The sequence below is a fragment of the Andrena cerasifolii genome, chromosome 2, assembly GCF_050908995.1.
Source record: "Andrena cerasifolii isolate SP2316 chromosome 2, iyAndCera1_principal, whole genome shotgun sequence".
Classification (NCBI taxonomy): domain Eukaryota; kingdom Metazoa; phylum Arthropoda; class Insecta; order Hymenoptera; family Andrenidae; genus Andrena; species Andrena cerasifolii.
Window position 1 is genome coordinate 16,282,952 of NC_135119.1, and position 17,418 is coordinate 16,300,369.

Here is a 17,418-nt window from a genome sequence, read left to right on the forward strand (position 1 = left end):
CTACTTCGCGCGAAGCTCGATTTTCGTGATGTCATTGCTCGGCAAGAAACATAGCATTTCCCCTCCTCCGCAAAGTAGTTACGAGGTGCAAACTGCGCGGCTCGTCCCAATCGAGAGGGACGCTTCGTTATAGCAATTTTTCACAATGGAAATGGTTGGAGGCACCCTTTGCAGACGTTTTACGGTCGTCGAGCGCGGCCGATGTCGTTCGAACAGCGTTTAAATCATCGGGGCGACGGTGAATTCTGTGCGCACATCCACTCGTGCGGCCGTGCGAGCGGCAAGATACCGCATTTCACGGTCGCTTTATTGCTGAAACGTGTCTTTACGCCGATTTACCTTTTCCGCGAGCGCGTACTCCCGGGACGAGTTATTACCAGCGATCGTAAATGCTTTACAATGTGCAGGAAACGACTTTAATTCGCCGACCAGAGAATTGAATCGGCCGGCGACGAGGAAGGGGGCGAACGTGGGTGCAGTGGATTTCGAGGAACAGAATTTAGTTCAGAGCCGTTTGCTGGTGGGAAAGTAGGATTCAATAGGTCGAACAGTGGAATAGAGAACAATATAGAGAGTATTAAACTATGCTCATTTTTAAATGATTTATTAAAAACCTATATTGACATAGGTACAGTGGCGTTGATATTGAATTGTTTTGTTTGCCTTTTATAGTAAGTATATAATTGCATACAATATAAATGACGTAATTAACGAATTCTGATATTAACGTACAATAGTTTTCATTCATTAGTTTGTAGCGTAAGGATGCCCTAATAATTCATATACACAATATTATTGATAACTTCTTTTGAGTCTCATAAAAAATTGCAAGTCAAAGCTAGCTGACTAGAGAAGGTTGGATAGCAGAAAGTACGAAGCAAAAGAGCAGGCTGTATTCACTGAACGTAAACGAGGAACCATAAACCGAACGAAATTCATCTTCCATAAAGTGCACGAGACCAAACGAGAATATTTAATGCTTAATGTAGCCGTTCTACCTGGTTCTTTGTTGCGCGGCTGCGGTTAATAATTTTATTAGCTGCCATAATGGTTACAGTATGTTTCATCGCTTCCTCTCGCGCGTAGTCAGGAACTGGCATCGCTAATACTGGAAGCCATGAAATTTTAACGACTCTCGGGGGTCAGCGCGGTGGAAGCTGGTTGGTCGTTAAGTCATCGATCTTGTCTCCCTAAAGGGTGCGATATTGAAGTAATTTAATCGTGACAGGGCATTGGGGAGAAATGAATGATCGGAAGCGTAAAAATGCCACGTTCACGCGGCAGGAGAAATGAATTTATTCCTGAATCCAGAGCAGAGTTTTCCAATTGATGTTCCGCGAAAATAATATCTTAAAGTATAATTTAAATATTAAACGAACGTGTAAATTATTCAGCGACAAATATACTTGAATGGAAAATTTGAAACGGCGCGACACATAGTGGTCCAGAATAGAAATTTAGCAGCTCAACTGGTTAAACTGAATTCTTTTATTTTTCAAAAAACAAACTCGAATCTACTTATTCTGTAGTTAAATAATATTTTAAGTTAAGTTGAAATTGATAAAAAGAGTCATTTATGTATTATTATTTAAATCGAATTATATGTTTCAAAAGTTTTGTTTGGTTGAACTAAATAAGGGTACGAGCTGCGAAATTTTGGTTCCGAAAAAAAAATTGTCGAGGCTGTGGATTGCGCCGAATTATAATGAGTTTGGAAAGCTTCCTTGGCAAAGTTTAATTAGGAAACGCTGATTCAGAATTTAACAGGGTTGACTTTGGAAACAAATAATTTTTCTTGAAAACTACTCTACAGTTTTCAGAGAAGACATTATTTAACATTTCATAATAGCTAACCCATGAATTTACTATTCTTCCGATCCACTCAAAATCAATCCATACATTGTTACTTCAAATTGCTTCCTTTAATTTGCCTAACTTCACCGAGCTATTTCAAATACATACATATCACAAGATTCTTTCAATTGAATAGACGTTTTCATATTCTGTGACCTCCGGCACCATTCTGCTTTCCCCCTTACATTCAGCCCGCCAATTTATTCCTTTTGACAAATTGTTTCTTCTTAGACGGGAGTGAGCACCCAGTGGGAAAGGTCGAGGCAGGAATTGCCGCGGGCTTCGTTGAACTGGTCGTATTAGGTTCCGAGTTTCTTCCGACGAATAACGTCGCGACTTTATTTCGGTGTCATCCTCCCATCCTGCGGCATAATTCACCACGCGGATTTTATTACGAATCCGAGGCACGGTTTTCTTACCGTGACGCCGGCGAATTTATTTCCGTTCCAACGGGGGGCTGGGATCGTGGCACGCGATCAACGTCCTGAGGTTAAATCCAGAGATGGGGCGACGCTGTGGAAAATTACTCTGGTTATTAAATTGGCGCTCTTTTGCGGAGTGATAAAGGTGGAGTTAAAATTCAAGAGGGTAGTATAGAAATTTCTGACCTTCTCAATTTTTCACTACTCTTTGTAATATTCTAATACCAGTAGGTATTTAAATAATAATATTATTTAATAATAATATTAGATTTCTGACGTTCTTTGAACAATATAGCATTCATCTGTTTTGAGATAAAATCAAGTGATCACTCGGAAGGTGTTTATCCCTCCATCCAAGTGTTATCCTCGTTTATCTTAATTATGTACAAAAAAAATAATTTATGATTTATCAGAATCCATAGAACCAAGTATTGGTATAATTTATACACGCACAGGGAACTACTAATTTGAAGCTTTCTCTTTACGAAAACCATAGCCCCCTTAATTTCCATCCGCCTGTAGTAGGGCAATTAAATTATCGTTACATTAATTACGGAGCATTAATCGTTTCGAATGTACGTCCTCGAGAGTTACTCGATCTGGAGTACGATAACGCGTGTTCGGCGCTGGAAGAAAATTACGCTCGGAGGGGCCGCCGAAACGCAAGAGAAACTTACCAGACCGCCGTGAAAAATGATTACTGCAGATTAGTCCACTCTGACGCTTCTTGCGACAGACTTAAACTGACTCGCCATTATATCTCACGGCAGCGTGTTGCTGCTCGCTGCCTGACTAACGAGTGCACACTGCATCGTGTTTGCAGCTGTTTTATCGCGCGATGGCGCGCTTTAAGGTTCTTACGTTGCGTTTAACCTAATTACAGACTTTCCACGGGGCAGCGAGCAATGATCGTCGTACTTGCCGACGATCCGTTTAATTGCACGACAAAATTCTCATTTCCGGTAAACCGCTCCTCCCCGACTCCTCGTTATCACGTGACTTGCGCGCATTAAGAAACGTTTTAAGACGATCGATCCGTCAGCTTTCGCGTTAAAATTGTCATATTCCATGCAGTTTATGACTCGTCTCTTTGGGTAGATATTGATGCGCGTACAATGATTATGAATGATCGTGTGCTTAAGGTGAGAAAGCCACGCAGGTGTGTTCCGAGGTAGATACTAATTTGTCAGGGCTGGTAATAATGTTTCTTAAAATGATAGTGTTTCCTGCCACGTATATCTTTCTCGCGAAGAATGGGAGTTTAAGTAATCGGTGTTTGGAGAGTAAGGGATTTTTTATTGTAAAGGGAAAACACTTTCTGCGAATTGTATCTGTTTAGTATTTGTTTCTTTTAATTCGTTTGTACAATCCGGTGTTAAGTTTAAATGACTTTAGGTAGAGAACTAAACTTGGATTAGGTATTGACATTGCTACAGTATAGGCATTAATTATATTGTTTTCATTATTCACATTATTTGGACTTTTTGTGCTGTTTCAACTTCTTGCACTATCTCATAGTGATGATTGTGCTTGATTTTTTATCCGCATCGAGTATTATCCTCACACCATACCTGCATCTTCCCTGCACCCTTCCCTGTCCCACATCACAGTTTACGATTTACACAACACACTTCATACTCTACATTTCGCAATTCACAGCTTATATTACACTCTGTACTTCAGTTCACACTTCACAGTTTATATGACACATTTACCTGACGTTTTACTTTTCGCAATCCACACTTCATAGAACACTTCACGCTCATAGATCACACTTCAGACAATACGGTAAGTATCTACTTATTAACTCACCTGCGCAGATGCAACAAAGTTGCAATCGAAGATATCGGTGCTCGAGAAATAAAAAAATCGAGTTTTCGATTCGCAGCTTTGTTCCAGGTGCGAGCCGCAACCCCGCCTGCCTTCCATGCGCAGGAATCGTGCACTGGAATTCTAAACAAGCCGCTCTTGAGTTGCCGCACCTGCAAGAAGAGCAGATTTTTTCGGCCAGCACAATTTTCCCTAAATTAACACTTCAGTTTGTGTGACCTGAACTTCCAGAACGACGTTAAGTCTATCCTGTACCTCGCGTGTAGTCGCAGCTTTCTGACTTCCCGAGACGTTCACGCATGCTCCCTGACAATGCGTGTACACGCAACACCGAGAGGTGCATTCATGTGCACAGCAGACCCAATAAAACGAAACCGTTCGTGACGCAGGGCGGGGCTCATTAGTTAATTAAACAAAGTGTGGGTCACGTGCACGCGACGTCGAAGGTTACAGTCCCCTTTTGTTGTAACGCGCACTTTCGGCTCGAGGCTTTCGTGCCATTAACTTTTTTGCCAAGGATTTTTCGTGTACACGCATTAGTAACCAATTTCTCTGAAACAACACTTCTTTCAAGGTATTATTTAACGTTTAAGGAATATGAAACTAGTGAACATGCTGGAGTGCTTTGATTAATGTATTTCAGAGGAGAGAATACATTCTGATCAGAGTTCTGACAAGCCTCCTTTAAGTAATTTTAAATACCGTAACAATTCATTTCTGCCAAGTGCGTCAAAGAACATTTCAACGGTAGCACAGTATTAATTCAGAACCAAACACAGATTTGACTATCGTAACGCAACAGCAGCTCAGTAATGCAGTCATCAGATTCTGCTAAATAATTCTATGCAAAGCGTTGACACAATGCCAGTTAATAAAGAGATTTAATTACCGTAAAACTGATATAAAATAGTAAATTCGTTGTTCGGAGAAACCAGCGCAATCCGAGAAAAGCGAAACACGCGATTCCCTGGCAGGCATGCTGAATTCTCAGAAGTTACATAGAATAATGAAGTAAAGATTAATGAACTCGCATTCAGGATGATTATGCACCCCGCAAGGACACAATCGCGTGAAATAACGACTAAAAGAGAAGCCATTGAAGTGAAAGTGTTATCACGTACACCACGCGAAGTGTCAGAGCTCTTTTGTTCCCCGTAACAATTGTTACTAGTTCGTCGTGGATCGCCAGCACCGTTTATCGAAGTGCCGCTTCGGTTGTCGATTGTTGTGACTGCGAATTAATCTGCAGGCACCATAGCCTGTAAATTGAAGGGTCGGATGCAATAAGGGGACTTAGCGCTCGAAAATGGGAAAAATTATTGTCCAAACGCTAAGAAAGATTTGAAAATTAAATGTTGTTAAACAAATGTAATAATATTTAATTGAAAAGTAATACTGGACATAACCAATGTTTTTCAACGTTCGCCGTTAAAAAGTATCGAGGCAATTTTGAGGTATTTATAACTTGCAAGTTTTTTCTTAATATACAAGGAAGATTTTCACCAATTTTCACACTGATTAATAAATAATCGTAGAAAATATGACGATATATTTTCGTGGCGCGCGAGATTTATATATATCGTCATATCTTCTACAATTATTTATTAATCAGTGTGAAAATTGGTGAAAATCTTCCTTGTATATTAAAGAAAAACTTTGTCGCTGCAAGTTATGTGTACCTCAAAATTGCCTGGATACTTTTTAACGGCGAACGTTGAAAAACATGGGTTATGTCCAGTATTACTTTTTAATTAAATATTATTACATTTGTTAACATAAGGGTTTTGTGCATACATCTTACGGCTTCGCTAGAGTTTTCTGAAGGTGTGTTTTAAGTCTCATAACGATCCGTTAATATTTACTCAAGTTATCGCAATTTATGTTTAAAGAAATAATGATTTTGGACGATGAAAATTTGTTTGTTTATAATTTTTAGCTCGAATAGTAATGATTGGATAAACAAACTGTAAATAGAAAAAAATGTGTGTCGTGACGAGCTTTGTAACACTATATTTTTTAAAACTCAGTTTAATAACATTTAATTTTCCAATCTTTCTTAGCGTTTGGCCAATAATTTTTCCCATTTTCGAGCGCTAGTCCCCTTATTGCATCCGACCCTTCAATTATTGCAATAATTGCAACACGCGCGACTGGCTCTGATTCCATTCCGACTGTCGTTCGCAGCACGCGATGTATCGGCTGTCAATTAAGCGCTATAGGAAATTGTTGTCGAACTTTAACAAAAAAAAAATAAATATAACCTCGTCAGCTTGCACACGCTTCGTGACGTGCAACGTTCGCGTGATACGTTCCTCGTACGAAAATCGCATTTCGAATGTCGCAATGGAGTTCAAGTGGCGATCCTACTAATTGTGAGATTGAAAGTGAACGGAATTGTTGGGGAAAGGCTAAGTACTAACCCGAAGAACAATTTCTGCGACAAGAAAAGAAGAAGAATAGCTCCTCTTAGTCTGTTAGCGAATTTGTATACCTATATACATGCGGAACATTTAAATTAGAAAGGAAGTTTTTACCTGCATAATTTAGATCGCTGATACAAAGAGTCCTTAGTTAAACAGAACACAGTGTGGTGCAGAGGCAAAGTAACGCAGCAATTACAGTGACAACACAATAATAGGTAACACATATAACGTGCAAGCGAACGAGAGATTCCCTTCACCGAGCAGAACTTAATACGTACACACGAACAATAGAATTATACAGGCCAGCTGATTTTAATACCCTGAACGCCACGATCGTGCGCGAGAGAAAGGTTCGCCGAATTTTAACTAGCCGTTGCATTCGAGCTGACCCGCTATTTAAAAAAAATCCTTCGTCGCGAAAAGAGTGACGCCGGCCGATTTCCACCGTCGGATCTCGGCCGTTCCGCGACTAACAGGCCAGATACCATTATCAAAATGCTAATTGCGCGCGAGCCAGGCTCGTTAAGATCCTATCTATGCAGAACAATCAACCTGTCCGAATTATCGTGGATTCTGTCTTCGTTCCGGGTTTGCTTTTAGCCCGCGGTAATAAGCGGTTGCGCGAGGCCGATGGGATAGAAAAATGTCGGCATAAACGCGTATCGGCCTGGCGAGCCTCGCATCTCTACGATAGAGAGCTGACGGTGGAGCTCGAGGGGCGAGGGAATAATTAATCAGCGAGAGGGAAATGTCCTTTTGTTCGTTTTTCAACGGCGGAGTCCTCGCCTCGAGCACGCTCGACTCGAGCGTTCGATTATTCGGCGCGCATTGTTTGATTTACGCGCCACCCCCGCCCCGACACCCTTTAACGCGCCCGCGGAGCCCCTCTTCGAGCGAGCACGCACCGCTATAAATATCGCGATTTGCTGGAAGACCAGCGCCGAGGATCGACTGCACGCGCTGCAGATTAAATATCGCCAGCCTTTGAAACGCGCCAACGATGGCGTTCATTGAGGCACAAGCAATTTCTTTGGATTAGTTTAAAAATTTCGGACCGCGCCCTTTGTTCTGAATAGTGTTTCGGAATAGTAAACGAATTTTGTTCGTTAATTATAGTAGAAAGAGGGGTGGGCGAGGAGAGTTCTGAAGCGTTTGGGATTTAAGGGGAGGTTCTGGTCTAGAGCCCAAAAAAATAGGTGATATTTAGGAATTAATTAAAGGAAAACTACTGTATATAAATTAATGGGAATTGTTGCATTGTATTAAGGATGTCTTAGATTATAGAAATATATTTTTTTTGTTTTATATTTAATCATTGCAGACAGCTTTGGGGAGTCGTTAAAGTCAAGGCGTCAAAAAATTGATCCAAACCGGTGGGACCTCTATCTCCAAAAGTTATTATCCGATTCGACTGAAACCTTGTTTATTGTGAAGATTATTCTTTTGGCTAGGGGAGGGGAGGACTAAAAAAATTACAAAAAGTTGAAAATTTATAATTTTCAAAGGCGATGAAAGGACGAAAAATATAGGGGAAAGTGATTTCAAGCTTAAAGTGTCCTTATTTTCTAAAAAAATGTAATTTTGTAATTTTTTTAGCCCCCCCCCCTAGCCAAAAGGATAATCTTCAAAATAAACAAGGTTTCAGTCGAATCGGATAATAACTTTTGGCAATAGAGGTCCCACCGATTTGGATCATTTTTTTGACGCCTTGACTTTAACGACTCCCCAAGGCTGTCCGCAATGATTAATTATAAAACAAAAAATATATTTCTATAACCTAAAACATCCTTAATACAATGCAATAAGTCCCATTAAATTATATATAGTAGTTTTCCTTTAATTAATTCCTAAATATCACCTATTTTTGGGCTCTAGACCAGAACCTCCCCTTAAATAGCCCGCGCCCGAAGTTGGGCCCTTGAAACTTTAATCGCTCGTGTCTCGAGAACGAGGTTTTTAATTGCGAAATGGTAAAGGACTTTTCGATTCAATTTCTAATTTCGAACGCTGGAACATTGACGTTTGTATTTTAATTGTTTAGGAGAAGGCAAAGATCGCGGAATAGTAAGGGAGCTCTCGATACCTTTGGCCACGAAGAATGTGCATGATTTACATTAAAGTGACACCTTTCTTTAATGCCGTCGACGCTGTGCGCGGCGCGCAGCCCGCAGAAAACTGCGAACGTTTGTGGAAAGACGAGGAAGTAGAGAATTTCGCAATAACTCACAGCAAAGTCTACGCAAGAACGGGCAGTCGAATCGTTCCGATTCGATTGGATCGATCGTTGCGGAGGCGAACTCGCTCTCTCGTTACGGCGAGCCTCCGAGACCGGTTTTCCCGCCGCAATTGGTTAAATATGACGCCGCTGTCGGCGTCAGATTCATTGCCAATAAAAGGTACGCCAAAGGTTATCCGCGCTCCCATTAACGACTGCCTGGAACGCGCGAAATGCCTCAGCTCGCGTGTCCACCCCGCTTCTTTCGCCGTTTCTTTATCCAGCTCCCCGGGGAGAGGAGCCGTTGCCCGCCGAACGACGATCCGGCTCTGCTAATTAATTTGCTAATTATCGCCGTTTAATTGCCGAAGCGTGAACCCGCTCGCCTGTCCCCGCCCGAATGGAGGCGCAATTTAATATGCGCGAACGCCAGGCAAAAGGCCCGCTGCCGAGGGGAGAGGCTCCGAGCGCGGTGCAACTTCCAGGAGATTATAATTCTTGGGCAATGGGTGCTCGAGCTTTAATTAAATAACCGACTCGCGCGTCCCGTTTGTGCTTCAAATGGAATTGGAAAGCGAGAGGGTACAGCTCCTTAGTTGGGATGCGAATAAGGAACAGCTGGCCAGTTCATTTTGTGACTGTCGTTTATGGATGCGCGATAAATCGTGATCGCATGAACCGAACGGGGGTGAGACTTGGATCAAGGAAGCAGCGTTAACGATCGATTGATAGGTTGCGCGGAAAAGTTGTAGTTGCATAATTGAACGCTCTTCACTCGAATCAGTAGGTACACTGCTACTTACCAGTATAGAATTAATTAAGGTAAGAAGGATTATCGTTGTTTAGAATGGAAATTTAACTTCCACGTGCCCCCTTTAACACATTTTAGGAGACCCAGATAATTTTATTTATGCTAATTCAATATCTACTCCTGTTCATATTAAACCTGAATGATGCAATTCCAAATAAATTGGGGGGAGTAATTGGATTAATTATATCAATTTTAATCTTAATCATTCTTAGTAATATCAAGAAAATTCTATCCTACAAATCAATTTTTATTCTGAAGATTTGTCTCATTATTCATTCTATTAACATGATCTGCAGGGAAATATATTGAATATCCCTATAAAGAATTAAGTCAAATTCTTACAATATTATATTTCTCTTATTCTGTTATTAATCCCAAATTAAATAAATACCGAGACTCACTAATTTATAAAATTTAAGTGTCTTCTGTTATATCTGGGATGCGTAGCCCCGTTAACAGATTACAGCAAGCATGTTAATTTCTTTTCTGGTACACTCTCTACGTTTCCAAAGCATTTGCGCGATTTGATGCGCAGAAATGCTGTCGCGCATCATCCCTGACAGTAGATTTTCTTGTTGCCTTTGGTCGCGCATTATTCTGCATTACTTTTAGGTTTAGTTGAGTTTGTATGTAAAGTGCTCATTGTTATATTCACCATTGTAAACTAAAGGGTAACGTATACATAGTAATAAAATTTCTTGTCACAATAATTGATATATTCGGTGCATATTGATACCCAAGAAGCGCAGTGTAACGGGTTCATAGAAAGAGCAATGAGATACGAACGACCACTGGCATAAAATTAATGAGTAACGACGGAGAATCTCATCGTGGTTACATCACCACGGGTCAAGGGGCTCGGGCGCAATTCTTTTCGCCCGGCTGACGCCACCGCGGAAAGTCGCGATTTTCGTCGGCGGGCGATACCAGGGGGAATGGCAGGGAAATGTTGGCCATCGAAGGCTAGTCACGCCGATGATTTATGCGACTCGATTAATCTGGGTTACGGCGCTATCATCCGCTTTGCGTATTCGAATAATCGACGGGGGTGAACGAACCTGCGCTCGATCGCAATCGTGACGCGACTACGCCGATGGATGAAGGAACGACGGTCATTTACGGAATAGGGAATCGGCCGGTGGGCGATAAACCTTGCATCGATAGATCTTTCGTGATAAGATTTGAGAATCGCTAGGAACAAGTGATTAAATAGGAATTTTGAAATGTCCAATATTTACCAATTTATTCAGCGTTTAATTCGTGCTGCGATGAATGGTGTATATCGGGGATGAAAGAAGTTCCGTGTACCTTGATTTACAGATATCTATTAGACTGAACGTGTAAGTTGTGCGGTATGGTGGTTAGCTTACGCAATTGCAAGTGGCAAAGCCATTCCAGTGGGTGACCACGGTGGAATATTTTAGCTGATTTTTTAGTAGTTTTCCTCTCTGATGCTTTTCCATGATTTAATTTTGCTAGTGTCACTATCAGTCTGTTCTAAGGAATCTCCTCGAGCTGTACAATATAATTCCTCCTCACGAATCCATTCAATTTCTATCACTTAAGGGGTTACACCTACTTGCAAGGGAAGATCCCGAACCCGAAAGTTCAGAAAATTCTGAAACTTTGTGAAAATGTAGGGGATTTCCTCCTGATTACAACGCAATTTTTGTTTGCTGCTCAAATTCACTAGAAGCGGGTGAAATTAACCCCTGGAAATTCGACTGTTTTCCGATTTTGTGTTATAACTCCTGAACTGTAAGAGACAGAAAAAAAGTTTCAAGACAAAAGTTACTTCTTTTAATTAGATCTATCTTTTGGTCGAAAAATTATTTTACAGTTCGCGAGTTATAGCACAAATTTGGGAAATAACCGGATTTTCAGGGGTCAATTACACCCCTTTAGAGTGAATTTGGGCAGCAAACAAAAATTGCGTGATAATCGGGAGAAAATTCCCTACATATTTACAAAGTTTCAGAATTTTTTAAATTTCCCGGCTCGGGATGTTCCCTTGTTAGTCAGGCGGCCGAAAAGAGATGAATGTTTGTGAATTTTTTTTGAAAAAGCGGAAGCATATATTTTTACAGAACTTTTTCCACTTAAAAGAGCAATATTTAAAAAACATTTGGTAATTGTTTCGTCGAAAAATATTTAAGATTATAACAAACTAACAACCAACATCCAAGAAGCCTTTTTAAAAATATGATTTTGCGGTGAGCACTGCCATTCGGAACCAGATTATCTAAAATAAAAAAAAAAACAATAAAGATTTCGTTAGTATATTAATGTATCCTCTGATGAGCAGAAGGAATTTCCGAAATATTAATTTAAAACAAAATGGCGGCTATTTAAAGCTGAAATCCTGATTTTTTCGCGTGATTTTTGTAAGAAAAAATCAGGATTTTTGGTACCGTTTTATTCAAATACATTTTTTTTTAATGTTCCTTAAATATGTAGAAATATAGGCATAAAATTTTCAATTAATATAATTTGAGGCTTTCTCCTAAAAAAAATCCCAAATATCGCGCTCCTTTCCAGGCCGTCAAGGTAGGGAGATCCCTTAAGACATTATAAGCTCTGTTTCGACCATTGCACGCAAGATCGTAAATTGTCACGACGAATATATCCTCGGGAATCATCGAGAAAACTTCCAGGTTCCACCTCGTTCGCAGAGCAGAAAGAGCCGCGCGAATGTATCTATGGTTGCATAAACGACTTTTAAAATATCGATTCGCCCGCGGTAGAATCGGCGAGTAAGCTCCGTCGCGTCCGCGAGGCGCTGATAAACCGTATCGAGCCGCATTAATCAGCCGGCTCTGCGTATCCTCCGCTGTTCCCGACGTGTTTGGCACGCTCGGGCCGGCCTGGCGACACGAATTACAACGCGAATTAGTTGCAAACTCGTCTCCGCGCGAGGCAGCGGGTTGAACGGCGTCGATTGTAATTTATCAAATCGCCGTTGGCGCCCACACTTCAATCAATACGAATCTTCTGCTCAGGTCCGTGAACTCTCTCCTCCAGCCGCCTGTGTCTGCTAGTGAACGGTGTGAGCACGCTAGGTACGCTCGCGGGGTGCAATTTAATCAGGCTGAATGACGTTTCCTTGTTTCGAGAAGCGGTGGAGATTACGAGAGGGAATATAATCGTCTGTACGCTTCGGTTCTTCAAAGAATTTGAATTTATAGTGTAGGGGTTGCTGTGGCGATGGTGGTGGTACACTGGATCTAGGGTCTATTTTGACCTCTAGTTTTAAGCTCTTATATATTATAATACAAGCACGTAGAGTTTTCTAACTTTACTTAATAGGTAAAAGACGTGTGGAACTTCCAATATTTCAACATATCTGAAAAAATTAAAAAATGCTAGATAGGACATTTTAACTAAAGAGGGCAGTATATATTAATAATATAATATTATAATATAAGCTTATATTATAATATTATATTATATATATATTATAATATATATATATTATAATTTTGAACCACGCTAAGCACTTAGCGTGGTTCAAAATTGACACAGCATCCACCTAACGAAAGTTGGGATTTGATTAGAGCAGTGATTACCAACCGCTGGATGGCGAAGTGTTTTCTGAGGGTCGCCACGATTTTTTTTTAATATCATTAAATTAGCATTATATTCTGAAATACCTATTTTTAATGTGTTTTCTTTATCTTATTAAATCTACCTTACCGTATATGGGGGAGAGGGGTGGCAGGTTATTTCAGTATTATAAAAGGGGATCGCGGCTAAAAAAGGGTTGGGAAACACTGGATCAGAAGGACGGTGATTGGTTTGTGTTGGATGATTCATGCCAAATATTTTGTTCAGATAAAGTAACTCTGAAACACTGGCTTAGAAGGATGGTGATTGGTTTCTGTTGGATGATTCATGCCAAATATTTTGTTCAGACAAAGTAACCCTTCTACCTAACTTCGTTTTCTGGGTCCCCGGGGATTGTGTACATTGCTCAGAGCGATCGAGGATGAAGATTCCGAAGATATTAAGAGACCTAGCCAGGTATTAATCCGCAGCGATGGAGGACAGAAATTTTTTTGAAAAAATCAGGCTTCCTTTTAATTTCACACTCTGCCATAAACATCTATCTATACCATAAACACTCACAAGAGGGATTATCTAGCGAAATCAGGAATCGGTTATCAAAAGGACACCCAAATGGAGGACCAGTCTAAACCAGCGTAAACTCTAAAGAAAGGAACAAAGAGAGAAATATTCATTTTTAAACGAACATACCTTTTCCCCTTCTTGATCGTGCCTCCATCGACACGACGATCGCGCGAAACGATCTTTCCCGACAATAACGACGGCCTAAATGGACGTCTGTGTAATTCTCCGTGCATGACCAACCCCTTTCCGACCTCGGGTGCACGAGTACGCGCAGAGAGTACCTCCTACACGCAAGCGTGGCTCGCGTCCGCTCGTGGAAAACTCTCGAGGCAAGAGGCAAGTGTGTTCACCTTAAGGCCTTTAGTCGAGCGCTGCCGCACGCGCCGTGAGCGTCATGGCTTTGCACCGCGAGTCCCGCCGCTTCATTCGTCTTCCGTCACAATCCCAAACAACACTTCGCGTCATCAGCCAGTGAATCTTCGACCAAACTCATCTGCGATCTTCTTCCGTGAACCGAGTGATACGAAAGTGACTGAAATGTGATCTATCCATAAATATCAACTGCGCGCCGTTCGCAGCTCACACTCGCGGCTCCCTGAAGCTTCCAATCCACCCTTGCCGATCTTCCTAAACATCGCCGCGAAAAAGTGAGGGCATCTCCAAGCTTCTCTGTGAACTGTGCCCCGTTGTGTTTCGAATCGGGTTTCCCGTCAGAGGTTCAACGTACTCGCGGCGTCCATTCGGCTCTACTTAATTGGAGCTTTCGTTATGTCTCCCGTCGCCGGAGCTATCTGATCGAGATCGACGCCAATGGGCAGCCTCAGCGGGTTCGATCGCCAGGGACAGACGTTCCTGCCGAGGGACACGAAGATGCTCGGGATTTTTGGTAGCAACGAGAGCATACTCGGCTATCTGGCGGCGAAAGGTACGTCGACGCGCTGCCGGCTAATTAACGCGCCCGATCGCTTGCGCGAGATGGATCGCCGTGGACGGGTTAAGTCATACCGTCCATGCGTTCACCGTAGGATAACTCGTCGCGGCGAGAAAGCAGATAGAAAGTGGCCGCCGTGTCCGGCTGTTGTTCTGCACCGGGAACGAATTCGAGATCGCTTTCGTGGCGATAAGGGTGTTCCTTCTGCTCGCTTTCTGCCGTTGCCACCGAGTGGACGTGTCCTGCCGGCGCGTAGTTTTCAACGCGTCGCTGGCATTAGCGACAGCGGCCTTTCATCGGGGCGAGTTATCGCGGCGGCCATTGTCTGTCCCGAGCCTCTGATTAGCGCGGATACTTGCAACTCATGCTCGAGACGGTATTTTGGAATTTCGGTGTCGTCGCTGGACGGTGAAAATTAATTTCGCTTGTTGGATGGTGAACGAGGGGTAGGTGGTTCTGATGCCAGTTCGCTAAGTGGGAGGATATGTAATTTGCCAACGAAGAGGTTCGTTGGTTGGATACTATGTCATTTTCTTCCTACGTTGTATCGCAAATATCAAGTTGCTTATCGCGCAGTGAGTCATCGCTTTCGTGCAATGAGACCGTGCTGATTTAAAAGGTGTAGGGTTTAATTTAATTGATATGCTGGATGAAAGAGGAGTAGATTCGCAGGAACAAAAGTGTGCTTTTCATGTTAATTTTGAGCTTCTGTTGGATGAAATTGTAGTAGCAGGAATTATAAATAATCTTAATTATTCTTTGCAAATATCAATCCACCAGAAACATAGCTCCACCCCTGTAACGCTACATCCATAACGTCCGTACTTCGTTAACATTCCATTCAGAAGAATCATTCCGAGTCGTAATACAAAACGACTCCCCGAAAGAATTTCATTTCTACTTACGCTTGTTCCGCAAATCAACTTCCATAATCACCAGAAGGCAGCGTCGGTATCCAACCTATTCCACCCGCAGCTTGACTTTGAAAACACGCGCGTGCCTCGCGCGCACGCATCGTAGATTGGGCGTAGATTCGTCCACCGAAGCGGCCCGAAAAATCGAACAGTTTCCTGGCGACGAGTCTCCCACGCGCGGCAGACACGAGGGACGTGTCGTATCGTCGAAAACGATCGAGGATCGGTGGAACGTGGCCGAGCATGAGCGCGACCCGGTGCGCACTGACTCACGGCGCTTCTGTGTCAGCCGTGAATCCTTCTGGGAATACAAATTGGACGTTACCCGAGGCGTTTCTTCCACGGGGCACCCGTGAAACCGGTGGGACCGCGTGACTAACGGTAATCCATGCCGCATTCGCGAGTTACGACAGGCCTCACCGCGTTATTTCACCTTCCACGATGTGGAAAGTGGATGCACCGCGTGCGTACCGCTCCCTTCGCGGTTTCGTTTTCGTTCCGAGAGAGCCATCCCCGAGCGGCCGCAACCCAGTGCTTTCGTCGCGCGGCTTGCCTCATCCTGGATCTGCGTCGGAGTTCCCCTGGTCCGCGTTGGATCCCATTCTCCGTTGGACAGAGGTATCTAAGCGACGGAAGCCTGGTGTTTTACTCATACCGGGGTTGAAATTTAATGTATACTAACCCCTAAATTCTCGACTTTCGGAAAAAGATGATATTGCGTTGGAACAAAAGTTCGTAGTATTTTTTAATAGCTAGAGTTGGGATATGTGAAGTGCCACCTAGGTATTGAAAATGGAATAGGTGTACATATTCTGAAAGGTGGATGAAAATGGCATATATGTGGTTGAGTAAATCTATGTACAAATATCTAAAGATTGTCTTCGGGTTTCGCTTAAAAAACGCTAACTATTTTAATGACAAGAGAACAAGAAAGCTGAATTGCCACCTCGAGCCTCCCAAGACTTGGATTCAGTTGCTTCACCCAGCTCACTGAAACGATTCCGAGCTAACGAAGAAACTACCGAAGCATTATCATAGATAACGCAAGAGGCACCGCTTTCCAGCAAGTTTCCTCGCCTCGCATAAATACATTTCGCGGAACTTCCGCTCCCATTGTAGTAGTTACCGCCCTGCTCGTTACTTTCGCGTGCTGTCACGCGTTTATGCGACTTGGTAGCCAAGTCCATCCCAGCGATTCTCCCCTGCGAAATTCTACATTAACAAGGCCTTAGAAATTCACCGCGAACCACAAACGGCAGCTCAGAGCGATAAAGCAAGTTTAGTACAAAATGTGCCAGGTTTCACAAAGAAACGAAGACGTTAGTTTCGAAATTGGTGCACTGGGTCTCCAAAGTGCTGCTACTGACCAACGTACCTTTTCACAGAAGAATCTCAATCGTCTGAGTCTCCATAAACCGAGTCTCGCTTACCTAATCCTTAATTTGAGATTGCTTTCTAAGAACGGTGTCTTAACAATGTTCCTTTCGATGATAATATTTTATTTTCTGGATCATCTCGTCTCGCATCGAGTTTTTCTTAAACATGAAATGAGTTGTAGGTAGTTGGGGCTGATTTGGGCCTCAATTACCTCTGACTTCATAGGAGTTACGATATTAGTAAGTAGGTGTTTGAATTTTGAATTTCCTAAGGAACTACTTACAAGGAAAAATCCCGAACCCGGAAATTCAAAAAATTTTGAGACTTTGCGAATATGTAGGGGATTTCCTCCTGACTATAACGCAATTTTTGTTTGAAATTGACCCCTTAAATTCCGGCTATTTTCCGATTTTGTACTCGCGAACTGTAAGAACTGTAAATTACCAAATGATAGTCCTAACTAAAAGAAGTAACATTTGCTTTAAACTTGCTTTCTATCTCTGACAGATTTCG

General features: G+C 42.3%; 1 protein-coding gene across 5 annotated transcripts in view; it reads left to right on the forward strand.

Annotated features, from left to right (window-relative positions):
* LOC143366051 (uncharacterized) overlaps positions 1-17,418 on the forward strand; it is a 211,822-nt gene that overhangs the window by 181,992 nt on the left and 12,412 nt on the right. Inside the window, exon 1 of one of the 5 annotated variants that reach the window (XM_076806783.1) lies at positions 14,059-14,608. The exons of the other annotated variants lie outside the window; for them this stretch is intronic. Coding sequence (XP_076662898.1) covers positions 14,494-14,608 — 115 coding nt within the window. The 5' untranslated portion in view covers positions 14,059-14,493. Of the gene's footprint in view, positions 1-14,058; positions 14,609-17,418 lie in introns of those variants that run through there. 5 annotated transcript variants of the gene reach the window in all.